The sequence below is a fragment of the Bactrocera dorsalis genome, chromosome 4 (assembly GCF_023373825.1).
Source record: "Bactrocera dorsalis isolate Fly_Bdor chromosome 4, ASM2337382v1, whole genome shotgun sequence".
NCBI classification, from domain to species: Eukaryota; Metazoa; Arthropoda; class Insecta; order Diptera; family Tephritidae; genus Bactrocera; species Bactrocera dorsalis.
The window spans coordinates 59323166-59347554 of NC_064306.1; the positions used below are offsets into that span (position 1 = coordinate 59323166).

The window sequence follows — 24389 nt, forward strand, 5'->3', positions numbered from 1 at the left end:
AATATTTATTTTTAATACTTTTTTATAATCATATTTTTATTCTACTGCATTTGCATTGACAAGAATGATGATGATAAGACAACTACAAACAAGAAAATAGCCAAACTTAAAGAAACTCAGCATTAAATTGATGAAGCAGTCATATGTACAAGTGTATAGTACATGCATACCCCCAGACATATGTTTGTACATATTTATATACTTGTAGGATTGTAATATTTCTCCAATTTTTATTGACATGCGTGAGAGTTTTAACCTACATTTCTGGAAGTTACTCTTTCCAGTTGTGAAGCTATCGGCTTATTATATGCAAATAATAATAGTAAAATGCTGCAATTTATTTGTAAAAATTTTAAAAGCATGAAAATCCAATGTTGTGACGTCAAAATATTTTTTCATCGTTACCACTGTAAAGGGTGATCCATTTTGAGATTCCTTACTTTTTTAAAGATAAAACATAGTAACTTCAAATTTAATAGGGAATGTTTATTACTTATCATTCGAAAGAACTTTTTTTGGCATTTATTTTTTGAAAATTATGGATGGTCCATCCATTGAGTCGAATTTTTGATGACTTGTTCGAGCATTTCTACTGTTAACTGGCGATGTTTTGCTCCAAGGCCTGAATCGAAACGGGATTGTCCGCATAGACTTTAGAGACTTTAGACTTTAAATATCCTCACAGGAAAAAGTCGAACACACGATTTTAGTGGCCAGTGGACCAACATAAAACGTGAAATTACCTGCCCACCAAAGTGTTCTCTAAATAAGTCCATTGATTGATGTGATGTGTGGAAAGTGGCGGCGTCTTATTGACATCTTGTTGAAACCAAATGTCGCCGAAATCACGAGCTTCAATTTCAAGCATCAGATAGTCGGTTATCATGGAGCGATAATGGTCGCCATTAACGGTTACGTTCTCATCGGCATTATTTTTGAAAAAATATGGACCGATAATTCCACCGACTCACAAATCACACCAAACCATTGTTTTTTCTGCATAAAATAACAGCTCTTGAATATCTCCAGGTTGCCCTTTATCCAAACGCGGCAATTTTGTTTGTTGTTACATACCCATTGAGCCCGAAATGGGTCTCATCGCTGAATAAGATTTGTATCGAAAACGTAGGGGTCTTCATGGGGGTCTTCAAGAAATTTTCCATAAAACGGAACGATGTCGTTTGGGAAGGTCGAGCGGCTTCAGTTCCTGTACAAGCTGTATTTTGTACGCTTCCAATTTAAGATCTCGGCATAAAATACGCCAAGTCGTTCCATACGTTCAATCGACTCTCCTCGATCTTTGTGTACACTCTCAGCTACGGCTGCTATATTTTCTCCACTACGTGCTGAACGTGGTCTATTCGGTCGAATATTAACCAATAATGACTGCTGGGTCTCAAGATGGGTGATGCGTTGTGAATAGTATGCTCAATAGGCTGATAAGTTGAGCGAAGCGCAGGAAACCCATTCTTTATAGAACGTGAATTTTCGTAATAAAGTTGAACGATTTGTAAACGTTGTTCAGACGTAAGTCTTTCCGTGATGAAATACCAAACAATACTGAACAAAAATAACATGACAGCTTGACATGTTTCACGCGTGATCTGTCAACAAAAAGGATATTGGAAAAACTAACTCTACTTGGATCACCCGTTATAAATATGCTTGATGTTGGGTATTAATTTTACTTTCTCAATCCAATCTCAGTATTAGAACAGAAGGTCAAATTACACTTATCCATTGATTATTATTGTTTATGTTTAGTAGGCAGTTTAGAAGTTAGAGCCTCTTCTAGTAGCTGATGGTTACAAAATATGGCTGTTTCAGAGTTTGAAAGATAGAATCTAAATTAAGTTCGATTTGGTAAACCATGGAAAATGACGATCTGAATAAATTAGACTCTCACTAGAGCAAATCGAACAAACAACTGGTATAGTTAGACTGGCATAATGTAATAGAGTTGACAAGTGGTTCTTCTATTTTAATATACACTCCAATCTTTTTTGAACAGGAATTACTTTAATTATATTTACACAACAATTTCGAACAGTTCACGCATTTTTTAACTCCTACTTATCAATTTTGAGCCACTGTCACTTCTAGCTTACATGTACAATTAGAAAATTAACATCTTAGCCAGGAATATGCTCAAGTATTCCTCACAACGCGTAATGAAATCTCAACCATGGCTATTACCCCGCAGTGGTAATTGCTCCGCCATTGGGCATTTAAGACAATCACCGATTTTAATGCACCAAGAAGTTAACCTAACTACTTCTATGCGATTAAAAAAAAAATAGTAATACAAATAATAGAGAATGATGCTGCAAAAAGTGTGTCCGTCACAGCGTGTTTTTCGCGTTCGTTGATTATTGTAATCTATGAACCGGTTGAATAGGACTTTGACGTGCAATCGCAGTTACAATATATTATATGTATACATACAGACAAATGGATCTGTGTATGAGTATGTATGTGTGGTCGAATATCTCATGCATTTGCGCGCTGAGCGACAGGAATTATGAATGAAACTGAAAGTTTTAAGCCAGGCTTTCTAGCTGTCAAGTTGCTTTGCGTGTGTAACGATTTGTTTACGTGTGAAATATACATACATATATGTGTAGTAAAAGCACGAGGTGTTTAAAATTCGTGTGAAAAATTATACGAAAATATTTTTATATATACATATATTATTAAATTTGGTAAAAGCTTAAATTACTTCCACTAAATACCACGCTCTTTCACATTAAATACCTGAGGCAGTCATTTTATGATATATGGAGGAAAAGCCTACCAGAAATTTTAATTGGCGATAAAGTTAGGATAATTTGTATGGTTAGATGTATCATTTTTCACACTAGAGGAGCACAAAGCTTTCAGCGAAGCAATAAATAGTAATAAATAATAATTAAAAACTTATAAAATGGCTTTAAATTACATTAAATATCACTTTTATATCATGGTTATGGTGATAAAACTCCTTTCGGCTTAAATATTTTTATTGTTGAATAATTTGAGAGTTAATCATCGTAAAGACCCAGCAGTCATTATTGGTTAATATTCCACCGAATAGACCACGTCCAGCACGCAGTGGAGAAAATATAGCAGCCGTAGCTGAGAGTGTACACAAAGACCGAGAAGAGCCATTCGCAGCAACTCGGACTGAAGTATGGAACGATTTGACGCATTTGACGTCGAGATCTTAAATTGAAAGCGTACAAAATACACCTAGTGCAACAACTGAAGCCGTTTGAATTGAAGAAACAACGGTGGGTGGGATTGTCGGTCCATATATTTTTATTTGTGTAACTGTTATGGCCCTAGGTACCGAATATGCGAACTCAGTACAGTATCTTTGTGCCTAAAATGAGTAAAACCGAGCAAAAACTTGACCTATCCACCATATAACTAATATAATAATTTTCGAACAACCGGCTGACCCTACTCCATATGATTGGTGATTATATGTGGGGAACCTTGATGAAGCCTTGGAAACATTTTATTAGTCTATCGCCTTTTAACTGCATGTAGTATTGCCAAAAAAATATATAAAATCGGTTCAATGCTATTTCCTAATATAAGATCAAACTTCCGTCAAAATTAACTGAATGTAAGAGGTATGACAATTAAGTAATGAGACTGATTCCATAAAAACCGTATATTTGAAAATTATTCTACAACTCTGCCATTCTCTTCAAAGTAGTCCCCTTGGGCAGCTATATAGCGATTCCAGCGCGTTTTCCATGCTTCGTAACATTTTTGGAACGCTTCGACTGAGATGTCCGCGAGTACCCTCGTCACGGCCGCCTGAATGTCCGTAATCGACTAAAAATGGGTTCCTTTGACCACCGATTTTGTTTTAGGAAACAAAAAAGTCACAGGGTGACATGTCGGGCGAATAAGGCGGCTGTTGCAACACGGCGATGCCTTTAGAGGTGTGACACGGCGCGTTGTCGTGATTAAGGATCCAGTTACGAGCGATGTCTGGGCGTACCCTGTTGATTCGTTTTCGCAATCTTTCGAGTACTTGGCAATTGTAGACTTGATTTACAGTTTTCCCCGGTGAAACGAATTCTTTATGGACGATTCCACGGCTGCCAAAAGAGGTAATAATCATCGTTTTCACCTTCGACTTGCTCATGCGAGCTTTTTTTTTCGCTTTTTCCACGCTTTCACGCCTCTCCTTAAACTTTTTGGGCCATCGAAACACCTGATCACGACTAAGAGCACTATCACCATACACTCTTACAATTTAAGCGTACGTTTCCGAAACTATTTCGCCCAATCTGGCGCAAAATTTTATCGCGACGCGTTGCTTTTGATTTCGTTTTTCCATTTTCGTTGACGTTTTGCACTTTAAGGTATTTCCCTGGCTTTGATTCTTGCAAGTTGCAAGAGTATGAAATGCTCGGTTGCACTCCAACAAACCGCCTACTTACTTGTTATCTTTATTTTTATACCAAACATATAAATATGTATCTATAATACAAATATTCGTGATAAAGAGCCACTTGGTTTTAACAAATGTTGCAAGAGTAATAGTTTTTTTGCACTAATGTAGTGCTTTATTATTCTATTGATAAATAATTACAAAGCAGATTTTTGTCCTTTCCACATGTTTTATTTCCACTCTTAATGTGAAGATGTTTTAATTAAAATAATCAGCAGAAATTACAGAGTAAACGATAAACACATTCTTATATGTATACATATGTACATATGTATGTATATACATTAGGGTGTGTCATTCTGAGGCAACCTTTTTTTTCAACTGAAAAACAGGCTCAAAACTTTCGAAAATGTGAAAAACAACGTCACTCAAACGATGAGCTCTTAATATTAATGTGGTGGTTATTGTGCGGAGGATTTTTTGTAATCGATCTTTAGTAGTCGAAGTCGATTAAGAATCGATTCTTGACATTCGAAAAATCGATCGAGAAAACTCGATTCTCGAGTAGAATGGGAATCGAGTTTACCATCCCCACTGGCAGCCAACGCGTGCACATATAAAAACCTCCGCACAATAACCACCACAAAAAAAATTATTTTTTTTCCATGTTATTTATATGGAAAACAGAAAATTTGAAAGAGGCACCTCTTAATATTAATATTAAGAGCTCATCGTTTGAGTGACGTTGTTTTTCACATTTTCGAAAGTTTTGAGCCTGTTTTTTAGTTGAAAAAAAAAGGTTGCCTCAGAATGACACACCCTAATATACATACATGTATGTGACTAACATGTGCTTATGATGCTTTAAGAGGCTTTTAATTATAATGAATTCACATGAAGCTTTCTTTCAAACAACCGAGACTGGTTGAAGGAGTCTGAAATTGGGGAAAAATAGTGATTAGTTATAGACAAATAATTTTTTTCCGCATCAAATTTAAAGGGGAATTTCTAAGCACATGTAGTTTGAATAGCACTAAATTTGAAAGTACATATATACATACTACTACGAGAAAAATGGTAAGACTTTGCTCATAATTTTAAATTTTTTAATTCTTATTTCATTCTTAAAAATCTATGTCCTTCCCCTCAAAGAAATCCCCTATAGCACTAATAGACTTGTGCCAAGGATTTTTCCAATCCTCGAAACAGTTGTTAAAGTCAATTTGCCGAATAGCCTTTAATGGTCGTAGCGTTTCACGTTTAATGTCTTCAATAGACTAAAAACGCTTTCCCCGAAGCGGTCGTTTGAGTTTGCTGAATAGCCAGAAGTCACATGCAGCTAAATCAGGCAAATACGATGGTTGCGGCACGATCTTGGTTGAAAATTTGGCACAAAACTCACAAGGAATCAATGCAGTATGCGACATGTATTATCGTGGTTCGAAAATAAGAATTATCGGGCCATAATTTCAGACCTTGTTTTACGAATAGCTTCGCGAAAATGACGCATTACACTCAAATATTATTCCTTGTACACCCAACTCTTTTTTTACACGGTAGATACATACGTTCCTCAGAAACCGTGTAAAAACAGAGACGTTTCCTATATTGAAATGGGGAATACGTTCCATGTCATCTGAAAAGTCAGTAACATCACTGGAGATATTCATCAAATTATCCAATGGTTACTTTCGTCCGGTAATAGAGTTTTGATTGTCGGACTACTTTCCAAAAGATCTTACGCCGTCAACTTTTTTACAAAAAAAAAAAATTTCAACCGTGTAACTTCAAATCCGTGTAAAAAAGAGTTGGAATGAGTTGGTATTATTCCAGTTGGAAGGAATCCGGTCCACGATAATCGAAGAAAATTTAGTCAACTTTGACCTTGATTTTTGACCTGCTTTTACGTGTTTTTTTTTTGTCGTTGGCTCACCTTTGCCACGATATTCGGCCGATTGATCGTCTGTTTCCGGGTCATAAGCATAGATCCAAGACTCATCGCCAGTAATAATACGTTTCATGACATCCAGCATTGTTTCACAGACGTTAACGAGACGCTGTTTTTCGAAAAAATTTAGTTAAACGTTCTTTCAAAAAGGGATTTCACTGATCCATCCGATATTCCAACGATGCCAGTAAGATCTCTGACCGTTAATTGTCGATTCTCAAGCCCCAAATCCTCAATTTTAATCAATTTCAATGCTGATCAGCAGTTGATGCTAACGGCTATTCTGGACGTGGTTTGTGGTCAACACGTTCTGGACTCTCTTTGAATAATTTGTACCAATCAAAAATATTTGCTTGCGACAATTATCACCGGAAGAAAGATCCTTTTAATATTCTGAATGTTTCGGCAACAGAAGTTTAATTTAGTGCACAAAATTTAACGGAACTTCTTCGTTGAATCGAATGCACTTTAAGTGCTACACAAAGGCAAGCGTATACTAAACACTAATGATTATTTTGATGTGACATTCGGCACAAACATCACTGACACTCATACCAATCTAGAAAAAAATATTTCGACGAATGAGTTTTCGTACGAAATTTAAATTAAAAAGTCTTAATATTTTTTGCCCATAGTAGTATATCTGTATACACATATACGCCTGTATGTATTATACTTGTGTGAGTATACATATAAAATACTATTATTTGACCGAAATTCAAAAGAGAAAATTTTGGCAAAGAGTTTTTTGAAAAATATTTCTTATTTTTTTAGTAAAGACAACCCACAATTACCTCTATAAGTACCTTATCTTCTACCAAAATTCAGTTGCGCATGACAAATTAATTGCTACAGATTTCAAAACACTAATTATTATGTACATATCTATGTATCATACACTGTTTTAGGCAAATGTGACACACATACATTTGTCATTGTACATATGTATGTATGTAAATATTCGTTTGTTTAAAGATTTTCGTATGAAAATGTATTTGCTACATCCGCAGTTATCTTTTTCAACAATCGGTATAAATATGTACATATGTATATACGTATGTGTGTGAAAGTATAATTGTCGAAAAATAATCATTATGCGGCTTTGTTTGACAATGAAAGTTTTCAGAATCGTTCAAGCTGAGAAAGTATAAGTAACAAAATAAAAAAATGTAACTACTTACCATATTCTTTTTAAGAGGTAAGAAAATTGTGATTTAAAGCAGATTGTTACTATAAATGCAATTTAATATTAAATGGCCGAACCTGAATTATTTGTTAACATATTATTATAAAAATGATAATGGAAAAAAATATATATAATATAATATAGGTTAGTTTAGGTTACACTGGCTGGTGGCACGCCATACATAGACCTACTAGTTCTTAGTAATGCCAGATATACTATAGGTACAGTTTAGTTTGATGTGTAGTATTCATGTACAGGAAGTCAACACTTATTGTGAACTTTAAGAGCGACTTGATATTCAAGTTTGCTACTTCGTCTAGTTCCTTGAACTTCGAAGCTTTTAGATACTTAAGACGAGTTCTAGATAGTGCTGGACACAGGCATAGTAGGTATTTCTGCGCCTTTCTCATGCCAAATTCTCTGCACTTTCCGCTTGTATCGTCATTATTTATGCCCATACGGCTCGTATGTAATGCCACTAAGTTTGTGACCAGTCAAGAGGCCAACAGTCGCTCGAGACCGCTTGAGTAAAAAACATGCGAGTTTTCCTATGGGACTCTTGCACATAATCTTGACGATCCAAGACATTCCATTTCATCCTTATCCGCCTGTTAGCCTTTTCCGTAATTTTATTGTACTATATATCAGTTATTGTGACTTCCGCACTACTCGTACTAGTTCGGTAGCCGAACGGATGATACTTTGGGCAATCTCATCAGCTATTTCGTTTCCCCGAATTCCTTTGTCTCCTAGAAACGAACATATATCCAGCCGCTTTCCGGCAGCCGCTACATGTATTGGCTCCCTGCTTTAAGAACATCCTCTGACGTAATGCGATAATGGGATTATTGCCTTAATTGTCGCCTGACTATGGACGTATATATTTCTCATTTTTATGTTGTTTGCTGAATTGTTAGCTAATTTTCCCAACTAAAAAAGCTTCAGGTTGGAAGATACTGTAATATTTCGGAAGTTGACGATCCAGTTCCGAGCAATAAATTCCGGCTTCCACTTCATTAGCCATTTTTGATCCGTCTATAAAGATGTTGTAAGTGCCACTAGTGTGTCGCATGCTTCTACTCCAATCACCCACCTTTAGTATGACCTGGAAACTTCTCTTCGAAATAAAGCGTTAGTGTATGTGGTCTAATTTATCCACCTGTCCCGTGCTTTTTGAGCTATGCTTGAGGGTCCTTGAGGAGAATTCACCTAATGCGGCCAGTCTTTCTTGTTATTTTGCCGCAGAGCTTTCCACTGCAATGTGGATTGGTGGTAGTCAGTCTAAGTCAGTCGTTGAGGTGATTCTTTGCGCTTCCGATGATTCCACCGGCCTACAAGTCTTACCAAATCATTGTTATTTCTAGCTGAGTTGGCTGCGCGTGATTCTCTTCTGGTTGCTCTTCATCCCAAATGCGGCAATTTTGCTGTTTGCATACCCATTAGGCCTGAAATGGGCTTCATCATTGGACGAAATTTGGTTCGAAAACGTCGGATCTTTTTGGAACTTTTCAAGAGCCTATAAAGCGAAATATATAAAGCAAATTGTAGGCTCTTGAAAAGTTCCAAGAAGATCCCATGTTTTCGAGCCAAATTTTGTTCAGTGATGTCGCTTGGAAAGGTCGAGCGATTTCAGCTATTGCACAAGCTGTATTTAATATGCTTTCAATTTAAGATATCGATGTAAAATGCGTCAGGTCGTTCCATACGTCAGTCTGAGTGGCGCCGAATCTCTCTCTCTGTCTTCGTGTGCACTCTCAGTTACGGCTGCAATATTTTCTTCAATTTGTACTGGACGTGTGCTATTCGATCGAATATTATCCAATAATGAATGCTGGGTCTCAAGATGGGTGATGGGGTTGCGAAAAGTACACTCAGTAGGTCGATTATGGCCTATTATTAAGTGCGCGAAACACATTCTTTACAGAACGTGAATTTTCATAATAAAGTTGAACGATTTGTAAACGTTTTTCAGTCATGATCTGTCGAAAAAAGACTATTGAAAAAAATACTTGGTACCACTTGGATCATTTGTTATTAATGCCTCTTTATATAACCTAAACAAGTTTTTTCTGTTTTACTTTTATTTTACAAAAATCGTAGACTAACCTCTTTAATTAAGTCCCAGCAGAAAATGTGTTGCAAGGTCATTAAAATGTAACACCTTTCGTATTTCATTCAATAATGGAAAACTTTTGTTATTTGCTTTCATAATTCAGTTTACCATACATTTGCACGTGCATTTATTGTTAACAAAATGCAAAAATGACGTATTATTCATACAAATGTGCACACTTAGAGTCATTTAAAGTTTGTCATTTAAAGTGTATGACAGTTTACTTATCTACTAGCATAGACGAGCACCGGTGAGACGAATTGATTAATAAACTGTTGTTAAAGTAAATATTTGAACAATGCATTGTCAGACAATTGTAGACCGAAGCAAAGACCAGGTAGGAAATGTTTGCTTCAAATTTGAGTAGTATTACCTGACTTTCTTTCGCAAAAATTGGAGAGCTGCGAATGGAACAAACAAGTGGTATAAATCGAATAAACTGGCTTAATCGAATAGGGAGAGAATACTTGGTAGGTTGAAGTTGTTGTCAGGGCGTAGTTGTAATAATAGAATTACATAAGCAGTGTTTTGGCTGTTTTCTATGCGCGAAAATTAGGAGAGTGACGTATAGATCAAACAACTGGTATAAATTAAATAGACTGGCATAATCAAATGGAGAAGAAAATACTTGGTAGGTCAAAATATTGCCAGTTGTAATCAGAGAACTACCACCAAGTAGATTTTTAGCTATCTTGGATTCGCGAAAATTTGGAGAGTGACGTATAAAACAAGCAACTGGTATAAATCAAACAGATTCGATTATACCGAATGGCAATTGATGCATACTTATAATATACATACATATGTATATGGATACTTTGTAATATTTTTGAGAGAGAAGTTGAGAATTGAAAACGGAGCTGGGTATATTCATATTTTCAATATAGATATATATGATATGATATTACTAAAAGGTATAAAATTTCTGTAATAAATCTCCAATAGATAGAATTTTTACAAAACAAAGTTAACTTACATACAAAGTTAATAATCCGGTGAGTCCACAAAGCAATTAATTCAACCAACAACAATTCGCGGTCGGCACTAGTTAACTCTACCGGCTTTAATGATTCTCACCGCTCAGCTGTTTAACCGCAGCACAGTCGGAAGCAACGCGAGCGACACAACCGACGCCGACATTTGCGAATGTGGCTTGATCATGGCACCAGAGTATGGCACTGGCAGTGGCAGTGCTTCCTAACACTCACGGCTAGCAGCTAGAAAGTGGCCTTAGCGCCCCGCACGGCTTCACTGTGACTGCGAAGTCAACAACGCAGTCAACGTCAGCGTCGCTTTAGCGTTTGTAAGTGCGCTGTTTTACGCTCGGCGCGTAGAATTGCCGAGGGAATCAACCTGCAATTGCTGGCGGCAAAAGTAAATGTATCTTTTAGTCTTCAAGATATCGTAGCGCGATAAAGACGCATAGAAAACATAACGGAGTGACTTACAGCAACAATAAAATATACTGTAATAAATGCGTTGGAATACGACAAAAGTTTTCTAATAGCAATTGAATTACAAATAAAAATAATAAATTTTTTTAATTAGTTAAATAAAAAAAAAAATATTTGAATATATGTATGAGACAATTTGCAATAAAGTGTTGGTGTAATTAAATACAAAAACAAAAACAAATTATTCTGCGTTTTATTTGCAATTTTTGCGTTTTTTGTTTCAAGTTTGCCGGTTTAAAAAACAATTGTGTGCATAATTTTTACAAAGAACGTGCAATAAAATAAATGCAAAACAGCAAGCAAAACAAAATAGAAAAAATAAACAAGTGTCAGTTAAAATATTATGCGTCGCAAATAAATAAAAAACATAAAAAAATACAGAAAACTGGTTTGTGAAAATAAAATCAAATTATTTTGTAACCGAAGGGAAGTAAAACAACGTGTACACCAGCAAAATGATCGTCGAAAGTGAGGTGTGTGTGGTTTTATATAATGGCATAAGTAGTTTTTAATTTTTTTATACAACTACTAATGATTTTTAGTGTGAATTTATTTGTAGAAATATGTTAGAGGGGCTTAAGTTGACTTAAGTCGAGTTAAGTTAAGTCATTGTTTTTGGTTTCTGGTAAAATTTCTCTGGTCACTTTGTTTATTACAATTTGAATCTTGCGGTTTCTATAGTACAAAGTTAAACAATTACTTCAAGCCTGAGGTTTTTTCTAGAAAAACTGGTTTTGTCAAAACACAAAAAATTATACTCTTTAAGCTCCCTTAAGTTAAGTTTCAATTAAGCGGTAAGGAAACCCATGTATCCTCGGTTAAAAAAAGCCTTTTTTCAAATTTTTTTTTCATATAAAAATTAAATATTTTATTAGAATTTTTTATTGTTACAAACATACGTTATTAACAAAGAAATTCTGAAATTTTTGGGAAAAATATTTCAAACTCGGCCATTTTCATGGATCGTCTAAAAAGAAAAAATATGTACGTGTTTTAGTTAAAACTTTAATTTCGAACTTGGACGAAGGAAAAAAACTGAAAATTGGATTTTTAGCAGACATTTTTACAAAAATTAAAATTTCAGTGAAAATTGCGCTACATTTTTTTTCAAATAGTTATAATCAAAAAAAAAACCCTCGTCCAAGTCTTTAAGAATTGTATTTTAAAGACCTGTGTAAAATATCATGAATATCGGCTGAATAGTTGTCGACAAATCTTGCCAACCGACTTCAAAAACACGAGAAAAACGCGTTTAAAGACGACGCACTTAGCCTCGAGCGCATAAGTTCTCAAGGCTGCATCTCGGAAACTATTACTCGGATCAACTTGAAAATTTAGGATAATATTTTAGAGGTGTTTCAGAATTTAATAATTCCATAAAAAATGAGATTTTTTGAAACCCATAAACCAATGTAACCCTTTAAGTGGTTATATCCACTTGTGAATTTGAAAATATCGATTTTTGTGTTTGAATATATGTATGTATGTATGAATATATATCAAATGTACATATATATGTATGTAAATATGTATACATGTAGTATATATGTACATATATTTGAAAATATACCCCGACAGTTTGAAGTAAATCGGCTAAATAGTTGCGGCGCTTTTTGGTATGAAAGACGTTTTTCCCGAAACACAGTTTTCAGAGTCGGGGAGAAAAATTTCTCCGAAACGGCTAAACTAATCGGCTTGCAATTTTACAAGATATACATATGTACATGTTTGTCATCTAGTAATGATCGCAGAAATAATAATTTTTATATAATTTCGATTTTTCATTCACTCTGAGGTGCGTTTCGTTTCGCAAAAAATTATTATTTTTTCTGAGAAGACGAAATTTTGTCAAAAATCAAAATGTTGACTCGTGCTTTGCTCATTACCTATACCATTATTCATCTACTTTTTTTATTTGAGATGATTTTAAGCAAATTGTAAATCTTCTCCCGCCGCCAGACATTTTTTCTGTCTCCTGCTAGAGATCATCGACTACGGCAACAAAGGAATCCAAAATTTTTGAATTTTTCACCGATTATTAAAGTGCAATAAATTCTATAAATATGCCTTATTTTTAATTATTTATTATATTAAATGTGTCTTTAAAAAAATCATTAAAACCTCTTAACCCCTTAAAAGCTTAGAAAATATTTTACCTACCGTCCTTTACATTTACAATTTATTAAAAAAAAATCATATTTATATTACTTTTAACAAATTAATTTCATTTTATCTGCATTAACACCATTTTATCCATTCGAAAAGCGAAAAATAGAAATTTCTCTAAATTTAATTAAATTAGAATGAGAAAGTGTGTCATTTCGAAATCACAATTTTACAACACAATTGCTTCAAACATTGAAATTAATAAATGCCTACATAAATATTTAAACGTTTTGGCATACACATGCAAACATAAGTATATTTATAAATGCATACATACATATGTGCATATGTCATATTTACATACATATGTATATGCAGTGATTTGTATGTCCAATAAGCCACAGCGTTCATTCAGCGCCATTGAAGAAGCCACGCACAAATGTGCAACACTTGCGCAAACCAAATTAAAGGCAACAAACAAATACAAATATATTTACAAACATACATACACCGCTGCACTTTTATGTACATATGTATGTGTAGGTATGCATTTCTTTACATGTGCCCAAACACGGCTGCTTAAGTGATGAATGGAAAATTTCCACAAATGCAGACAAACTACATACATACATGCATATGCTTACAAATGTATGTACAAACTTACATACATATGTATATGTATACATACAGCCATGGACACATAAATAGCACACTTAGTCATCAAATAAGAAAACATTTATTTATTCCTTAGGTTTATCACTTACGGATTTAAATAGGAATGCGTTTTATTTTAAAAATTATTCACATTAATATAACTATAACACTGAAACAATAAATATTTTATTATCGCCAAAAAAAAGACGAAAACATCAATATCCTATAATGACAGCTTGGACACATAAATAGCACAATCTGAAAAGGGGTTAAAAAAAAGGTACAAAAATTTTATAATAATTATGAAAAAATGGCAAAAGATTGTTCATTTCGTCAGTATTTTGTACTATATCCATCATTTTTAAGCATCCGCTCACATCTTTTCTGCATGCTGTCCACCAGTTTTCTTGATATCGTTCCTTTGGGATTGAATACCAAGGCTCCTCAATTCCAGCCCATAAATTATCAAAATTTTTGAATTTTTTGCTTGCTATTTTGAACTTTATATCAGTTCATAAATTTTCTATTGGTTTCAGGTTTGGGGTTGCGCAGGCCACTCATAAATTTTAAATTTTTTCTTGCCGAGACTATACTTTACTACCTTTGCGGTGTGTTTCGGACCATTGTCTTGCATAAATGTCCAGTTTATGGGCATGGATTGAAATACATTTTATTTTTCAGTATATCCAAATACTAAAACTGGTCCATTTTACCATTTATTCGAACAATTGGCACGATGCCATGCCATGAAAACACGCTCCAGACCATGATACTCCCACCGCCGTGCTTAATGGTTTTTTTTGGTATACCTAGGTTTAAGGGATTGACCTTGTGGACGACGTAAAAATGATTTTCAACTAGAACCTTCCTATTTATCTTGGTTCTGTCGTTCAAAAACACGTTTTTCCAAAATTGTGCTGGTTTGTCTCCGTGGGCCTTTCCAAATGCCAGTCGAGTTTTAATTTGACATTTTGACAGGAGTAGTTTCTTGTGGTAATTTGTCCAAAAAGTTGAGATAAGTTGAGTCGTCTTCCTATAAGCTTTCTGGACACGTCCACGCCATATTCGTAATTAACTTCGATCATAATTTCTCTGGCTGACTTGCTGACTTAAAAGGATCGGCTTTGCTCTTCCGTATTATGGTTTTGTCAATAATCGGTTTTACGTGGTCTTAGTTTTCTTTGTATCTTTTTGTTGACACAGGTGGGTCTGTTTTTGTTGCATAAAGAGCATTTTATAACATTTTTGGGGAGCAATATATTATTTTAGCAATTTTGACAGGATCTTTTCCTTTTTTGCTTCATATTGGATATAAGGACTCGCTTTTCCGGCGTGGAATGTTTTTTTTTTTCCTTCTCATTTTAACGAAATATCGATGAAATAATTATATATTCGCAGAATTAAATTAAAAATATGCGAGAACTTCACACAAAATTAAAACAAAAATACGAACTTAAAAATGTGCTATTTATGTATGTGTCCACCTCAAATCAACACTATACGCAATAAAATTGTCGCGTACAAAATTTAATAGAAAATAAACAGTATTTTTATGCAGGGAAATGAGCCTCATAACAGTGACAAGTAGATACATACCAAATTTTTATTGTTCAGCTACTTTAGGATTAAAAAAAAATATAATTAATATGGGATTCAGATGTGTGCTATTTATGTGTCCATGGCTGTATGTATTTATGCTTCACTAAAGAGAGCACAAGAATTAAAAGTGAATAAAAGACCAATGAGACAGCGTCGAAGAAGCGTGTGGCGCTGAGTACGCACAAATATCGGCCCGGTCGACTGATTGTCTAACCGTGCGTCTGTTTATATTTGCGGTAGAGGTAATGATATATGTATGTACATATGTAGTATGAGATGACGTGATTTTCGGGATTTCCTCTTTGAGTGTAGTTTTGGCAGTACGGGATTGTGGGAGAATATTGGTGTTTATCAAACAGTTTTCAAAATACTAAATTAAATGGCAACATTGTCTTTAACCAGCTGATTCCATGATATGAGGGAGTATAATAGTGGTTCATATCTATACATTTTAATGTAGACAATTGTCTGGTTAGCGTTCAATTATCAGTTAAGTTCTGCTTAAAGAATAGTTCTTTACGGAAAGAAAGAGTCTTGGTTGGAAATTCCAATTACAACTTCTAATTTCCCTGCTCAATTCGAAAACAGTAATGAAGGCCACTTATTTTGACATAAAAAAAAGTACACAATGGTGGTGTAATGTTATTTTGACAGTCATTTGTCTCTTCATTTCCGCATTGTCAATAACGAACTTTTTAAATCACTTTTATTAAAATCCCGAAATTTTGGTATTTCGGGATGTCAAATATAGCTGCTATACTACTGTACCACTTAATAATGTGAGACGGATAACTTGTAAGTCATTTTTATTTAAGTCCCGAAATTTCGCTGTTTCGGGATTGTCAAACATAACTACTACTATACCTCTTTTATATCAATTAGTAATGTAGAAGTGATAAGTCGTTAATTTTTTTTGTTAAAATCCCGAAATTTCGCTGTTTCGGGATTGTCAAACATAGTTACTGCTGTGCTCTCTACTATACCAGTTAATAATGTAGCACTGATAAATCGTTATAAATTTTTATTAAAATCCCGACATTTTGGTGTTTCGGGATTGTCAAAAAGAACTACTGCCTATTATACCAGTTAATAGTGTAACATAAGTCTTTAATTTTTTTTGTTAAAATCCCGAAATTTCCGTATTTCGGGACTACCAGTCTTAGCTTGTGCCCCCTACTATACCACTTAATAATATAGCACCGATAAGCTGTCAGAAATTTTGGTTTGCCATAAATAATAAACATTTCACAGACAACCGAAGTTTCAGCCTTGATTCGGCAATATTACAATAAACGTTTTCGTAATCAATTAAAAATGCGAATTGACTTCCTGCTTGTTTGTAAGATTCAGTCGCAGTCTACGCCAAACATTCCAGTTTAGTTGAATATTAAACAGCTGCGTGTAATACAGCGGTCTTAAGCGGAAAATTACGAAAGCTATAAATCTATAATTGCCATTACAACTAAAAACCAGTCACGACACTCACATACATACATATATTTTTTTAAATTCATAAGAAGACGTCTTTAATTACAGGGTATTTTTCCAAAGAGTTCATCACTTATTTACATTTCTTTTCAACTTTTCGTGAATTCTTTTCGCATTGTTTTACATTTTCGTTTAGAATTACATTTGAAGAATTAGAAATGCTGTAGAATTGCTCAAATAAACAATAATCCCGTTGCTAGCTGTATTTTGGCATTTACTAATCACGTGATCAGCACAAATATGTGGCGTTAATTGCGTCCGTTGTATAACATTTAAATATCATATAACTAAATTTCGCTCTTTTTTACGGTGCTGGCCTCATGTGCGAATAGAACGCTCGTTGAGTATGCAGACGCGTATTATTCGCAAACAAGAATTATAACATCTTTACAGTTGTATGTTCATAGCTTCATTTGTACAAACACGGTAATAATCGTTAATTTAGCGACATAAGCGGTTAATTGTCATTCGTCACAATAACAATCTTCAGACACAATTACCGTAAATCACAGATAAGGTTGACAAACGTGTGAAATTTTTGAGTTGTCACACATTGTGTTATTCTCGTTTTTCTTGCTGTAAGATAAATATTTTAATTGCACAACAGATAGCATAATGGTTTCATAATTGCATAGGATTCGCTGTTGTAGTGAAGCTTCTTTTCACTTATTATACTTTAATTGAGTGAATTTGTGACACAATTGAAATCGGCGGGCTTTGACAATAAAGTCTACTTATTTATGTGTCTTCGATTAGCCATTCTTGCGCGTTGCCTTCTTGTCATGTAAAAGCAACAATGAAGTTATCGAGTTAACTTTGCGCAAAAGCATACTCGCATCCCTCTTTACATAAAGAGAGCTCGTTTGTCCAAACATCACTTCAGTTTGTTCGATTCGCTACACTCCAACGTTTGGCGAACCGAGAGAGCTGTTATTAATTTGTTAATTGAATGTTTTATGAAAAATGTAAGGTTTGCCGGTAATACTGTTCGTCTAGGAAAGCAGATCTATAGATATACGGTCACAGATAGTAATATACAAGGTGCTTTCCAATGTAAACAGGGCTTTTTGAATCTAAATTCTTTACTTTGGAACACACCTTGTATATGTTGAGATCGAGCAAGGACACTCTCTGCGATATCGTAAAAAGGTGACTAGGCCCAGCCAAGGGATGCTGCAGAGGGGTTGGACTGAACATCAACTCCTTGAAGACGACCATCGTCTCGTATGCGAGACGCAGGTCTCTACCTGGCGAGGAACCTAACCCTCTGGAGCAGAAAGATAGAGATGGCTGATGTGGTCAAATATATTGATCTCATGCTGGACTCCACTTTGCGGTGGAAGCAGCATGTTCATCTGACCATGGTGAAAGCTACGAAAGCACTTATGGTGTGCAATTGGTTAGCTGGTAGATCCTGGGGCTGCAAGTCAAGGATTGTCGGGTAATTGTACAAAATGATCGTGCGACCGATTATGACATAAGGAGTGGTGGCTTGGGCTCCAACTTTGGTAGTACTTCAACTATCGAAGCTGCAACGACTCACTTACGTTTATGTGTCGGGTGTAATGCGCACTTGTCCGACGGCGTCTTGCTGGAATTCACACTACTTCAGTTAGTAATCGGTCAAGTTGCCAAACACACACTGCTCCAAATGACAGCAGAAGGCTTTGACAAAGATAAGGTAATCTCTTCTCGATGTATGAAGGACCTACATAAGTGGCGAAATATCACTGACTATAATCCCAAGGGGCAGCAGAGTTAACTACAAGAGGAAGTTTAAGGCTACCCTCTGCAGTAAGACTGAATGTAACAATTCCGTTCTCGAGCTATATCTTAGGTGTCACAGGACCACTCACAAAACGCTCCAAACCTATCGGTAATTTTCCGAGCGGATTTCAAGCATGGATCCTTGCTATAAGTCGGTTATTTAAACCTCCAACGCAACTCTAGAAATGAACGTATAGCTATACTAAGCGATAGTCAAGCGGCACTCAAAGCAAAATCTGTATACGAGATCAAATTGCTATTGATGCAGGAGTGTATAGAACGAATAAATAGACTATTAGATCCCTCTCAAGCGAAAAACTTACACTACTTGGCGCCTTCTACACTGGCCCTTGTAAGCTCAAGAAGCACTTATATTACATGAGCCTAGCTTCTTGTGCGAATGACCGGTTCTGCCACTTGAAGTCTGAAACTCCAGAACACCTGCTATTGAACTGTACAGTCTGTAGGCGTAGGATAAAGGCCCTTGGATCTAAGTTTCCAAATAGGGATCACAGCGCCTCATTAGCATCTATGTAGCAGTACATTGGAACTTATCAATTTGCTGGGGCTATGTGAGTCGTTGTGACTTAGGAGAGGGCATAATAGACTTTAGGGCGCGATGTAATCCTCATTTACTTATCTAATATAATCTAATAGTATAAATATATTATGACTTCAATACAACAGGATCTCTTTTAGAATAATTGGTTTCCGCTGATCCGTTTTATAATCTGAATCCAAAGTTGTTGACGTGGTAGAAAAGAGAAGATCTATCGGGGAAACACCGGTTATCAGAAAAATTCTTCTAAATATTCTGTTATAAGAGATTTCCACAATTAAGTAACATAACCTCAACATATTTGAAACGTTATATGTTATAGTATATTATTAAACATTCTGCTATAAACTTTAAATACAAATTTGTCTAGTTTGTTATAACATATACTACATTCTCGGCATGTACGAGGTGCGCTCAAAAAGTTCGATGAATTTAAATTCTTCTCGAAAACGTTTCTAATTTGTTCATAAACGTTAATGTCTAAACTTCAGAAAACTTCTGAAGACCTCAGTGGTTATTTCACCAATTTATTTTGGGTACCATCAGCTCTAACTTCTACTCAAAAAGTCATTTGTATACCCATACTTGATGGTTTATTATAGTTTTTTGAGCAAATCAGCGTCTTCATTAGCCACAATCAATAGCTGTTGGGTGATGTAAGAACGACTTTGTATCTTTTCTCAAATACTTTGAAATATTCCTCGGCTCAAAACTATTTCAGCTAGGAACTTCTGAACTGAGACTTCTTTAAAGACGATTCCACCAGCAAACAAAATTACTTCTAGGCTTAGGTCATCTGGCCATTTCATTTAACTTATAGCAGACATCGTACGCCATCGGTGCTATTTCAAGGGCTTTGAAATATTTACTTCCATTCTTATATAAAATTTGATATAAATTCTGTGATCTATTTGGAACGGGAGAAAATTGCTGATTCTTCTACATAGTTACATTAAACCCCAGCTTGTTTTTTTCTAGATGCAAAAAGTCGCCTAACTTTTTGAACACACCTCGTAAGCGTGTAAGCAAATACTCTGTTGCCTCAATTGTGTCCTTGCCAAGTTTCTACTATCGCATTCCGTTAGCCATTCACTATATACTATACATAGATACATCTTTGTACTCGTATGTACATATGTACTATAAGTTTTGGTATATAAAAGTTGAGCCCTTACTATAATACTCTCTGCAATTGAATGCATGCTTATTGTATTGTCATAATTTCTAAGGGCAAAGTAAACAATTTTAAATTAATTTTTATTAATCTCTGCCATGTTATTTGTGCAATCATTTATCGAGCAATGCCATGACATTTAAGCCATTTAATTGCAATACATAATATAATTGCGTTTAAGAATTAAGATCATTGACTCTTTGCTTGGCATACAAAGTGGCACAAATATGTCTGTGGGTATGTAAACATTATAAATATGTAAATATACATTAGAGTGGGTCGATTTTTTTGCTATAAAAACGCGTATGCGGGGGATGGAGAACGCCTACATATTAAATTTCATCGAGACATTTTTTTATAATCCCTAAAAAACTTCAGCTTAAAATCGCTGGCTTGAAACCGGTTTTAGGCCCGTGGTCTCTCAGGCAAAGTTGTTCAAAACGAGTTCAGAATGTACCGTAGATCATGTCCCCGCAGACGCGCTATTTTTGTTTACTTTTGGCTCCCTGCAAATCGATCCCCTCTAATATACATAGATACATTTATAAATACTAGAAAATGCAGCGGCACTGTGAAAAATAAGCGAAAATGAAATACTTTGTGAAAATGCTTTTTTTCGTAATTTATTTTTCATTCTTTTTTTTTTGAAAAATTGCCAATTTTCGCTTATATACTTAAATAAACAAAACAAAAAATAATACAACAGATAAAGAATTAACATATATACAGAAAATATCTAACAATAATAAAAACAAATATATAGGTGAATTTGTAAGAATATACATTTATGTATATCAACAAGTTGCATCCGGAAAATGAAGAACAAAAAAAAAAACGATTTAAGTAGTTCAATGTTAACGCATAACCTAAAAATAGAGACGTGTATAATCAAACAATAATTTATTCATTCTTTTTATTTTCGTTTCCACTATGAAAATATAAAAACTATTCTTCCCTACCCACCATATGTATGTCATGAAGTACACTATTCAACATAGCACAATGTTTAGATTGAACCCAACAATATAAATATCGTAACTATTTCAGAACTAGTATAAAATGTGCGCATAAACTTTAGTACCATATCATCTGTCCTCGTAATTATGAAGGATGATCCATTTCGAGGTTCCTTACTTTTTAAAAGAAAAAGAAAAAAAAAAAGAAACTTCAAATTTACTGGGGGCATGTTTAATATCCTTCGAAAGAACATTCTTCTCAGATGGTCCATCCGTTGAGTAAAATTTTCATGACTCATTCGAGCATTTCGGCTGGTAACTGGCAAATAGACTCGTGATGTACTGCTCCAAGGCCTCAATCGAAGCGGGATTGTCCGCATAGACTTTAGACTTTACATATTCTTACAGGAAAAACTCTAATGTTGTGATATCACACGATCTTGGTGGCCAATCGACCGGCTCAAAACGTGAAATCAACTTTTCGCAGAAGTGTTCTCACAATAAATCCATTGATTGATGCGATGTGTTCCGTTTTATTGAGACCAAATGTCGCCGAGATCACGAGCTTAAATTAAAGGCATCATATAGCCGGTTATCAATAATAATTTTTGAAAAAATATAGATCAAAGATTCCACCAGTTCTTAATCCACACCAAACCGTTGTTTCATCTGGATAAAATGGCTGCTCTTGAATCTCATCAGGTTGCTTTTCGTCCCAAATGTGGCAAGTTTGCTTGTTTATATACCCATTGAGCCAGAAATGAGCCTTATCGCTGAGCAAAATTTGGCGTCGAATCGTTGGAACTTCGACCGACTTTAGTTCGTGGACAGGCTGTATTTTTTACGTTTTCTATTTAAGATCTCGACGTAAAATGCATCAAGTTGTTCCACCTCGTCACGGACATGGTATTATACTCGACCCTCTTAATGAACTCGGTCTAAATTGTCAACGCGACCGAGAAACCGGGTCTCTCCATGAGGAAGTAAACACAGCGTTTTTATTCCCCAATAGGAAAGAATGGAACAATGATTTGTGATCGCCAGTTCCAACGGCGCAATCTACATGTTCACCGACGGATCAAAGGGTGAAATAGGAAGCAGGAGCGGGGTTTCCCGTAGTAATCCATACACGGAAAGTAGCCTTAAACTAAATGCCTACAATTCAATATTTAAGTGAGCTTCTGCTCTATCGAGCAAGTTCACAACCACCTACATGTACCCTTAAAATCGCACCTTTAGAAAATAGAAAAGAGTCTGTGAAATGCTGAAACATTATCTATGCGAATGCCCAGCTCTCAGCCGTATGAGAGAGGATACATATATTCCACCATACACTCTTATACTCAAATTTAATATTTAAAAATTTTTAATAACATAAGGTTTTATTATGCATACTGAAGTTTTCTAAATTTCCTCAGCTCAATTTTGTAGAAATTTTTAAAATAAAATTTGCAGAATAATTTTTCCTTCAATGTGTAGACTAGTGTAATTTCTAACAACAGAACACCACCACCCACACACTATAAAAATATTTACTCATATCTGCGTCTGTGGTTGGACCTAAATAAGTTCTATTGCTAATTTTGTTTTTCTTCACTCAGCTGTTGGCCAATACCATATATAATTTGTATACACATTGTATAACATACACACGTAGTAGTAAATACCAAGAGCCCACTTTGTATTTGTTTCGCCATTGATAATTTCCCACACGGTTAAATAGTTCGCCAAGGCTAAGCGACTCGCCGCAGACAATGATGGTCAATGGGGCTTGGCAAATATGAAATCAGCAAATCTGTCCCCGATTCTGTAAGTTCCTACAATTAAAATTTAAATTTTTTTTGGCTTAAAGTCTCGTTTTGTATTCCTTTTCCTCATTTTATTTCCTTTTGTTTTGGGAATATGTAATTTACTCTACACGTTTTAAAAGGCGCTAAAAGGGTGAATGACTATTTAGGTGAATGAATGCAATTAGATTGTATATAACATGCTGTGACCTTGTGATCGGGAGAGAAATGCTATTTTAGTCTTACTCGTGCTGCGACTTTTTTTACATGATGTGGGACTTTTTCAACCACTTGGTAAATAACAATAGTTTAGCTGGTACTTAGAAGACTGGTTAACACCCGAAAACGTGATCAACAACGATCTGAACCAAAGCATGGTAAAGAAAATCAAAACCCGATGGAACGAGCTACAGGGGTGCAAAACTGCAAAATCATGTGTAAAACAATAGATCGGAAGTACACAATATTCTTATTAGCACTCGATAGAAGAGACCGTAGCAATATGATCTGCAAACTAACTGGTCACTGTCTGGTGGTGATACATGCCCGCAGAATGGGACTGACAGATCGATAACACTGCAGGAAATATCTAGAGCAAATCACTAGGGAAACAATGGAGCATCTCTTGTGCACTTGACCCTTCCCGCCTAGGCAAGACTACGCGATAAGCATCTGGGGTCCCCACGGTATGATACACTGGAGGAGGATCGATAGTGACGCCACAGAGTCTGTTAAAATTCGCGTGAAGTACAGGCTGCTAATGGATGATCGCAAAGGAACCTAAAGTGCTCTATGCTTGGCTCAGTGATCTACCAGATTAAAGTAACCTATAATTACTTGATGAGGAGCTTTCGGACACTGCCCCAGGAAAATCAACCATCCAGGATGTTAAGTTTAAACGTGATGAAATGAGCCTCGAAGACGGTGAATGTCCAAAAGAGGTTGTTACCCACGAAAATATAAAAATTGCACAAAACTATAGTATTTTGGATGACCGTAAAGTGAAATTATTCAAGATAGCAGGCACTCTAAAGATATCAACTGAACGTGTACATCATATCATTAACGAATATTTTGGTATGAGAAATGCGAGCTCACTTTTGTCCAGAACACATGACGGCGACTTGTAACAATGAATGAAAGATGGCTTCATAATTTCACTCCGAAGTCCAATCGACAGGTATTCGAGTGGACCGCACACGATGAAC

General features: G+C 35.3%; 1 protein-coding gene across 2 annotated transcripts in view; it reads left to right on the forward strand.

Annotated features, from left to right (window-relative positions):
- Nucleotides 1–5308: 5308 nt before the first annotated feature.
- The window catches only part of LOC105222506 (proton-coupled amino acid transporter 1), a 28920-nt gene continuing 9839 nt past the window's right edge, over nt 5309–24389 (forward strand). Inside the window, exon 1 of one of the 2 annotated variants that reach the window (XM_049456602.1) lies at nt 5309–5467. In XM_049456602.1, the coding sequence (XP_049312559.1) occupies nt 5465–5467 (3 nt within the window). In that variant the 5' untranslated portion in view covers nt 5309–5464. Of the gene's footprint in view, nt 5468–10649; nt 11565–24389 lie in introns of those variants that run through there. The other variant, XM_011199856.4, reaches the window with a different exon arrangement.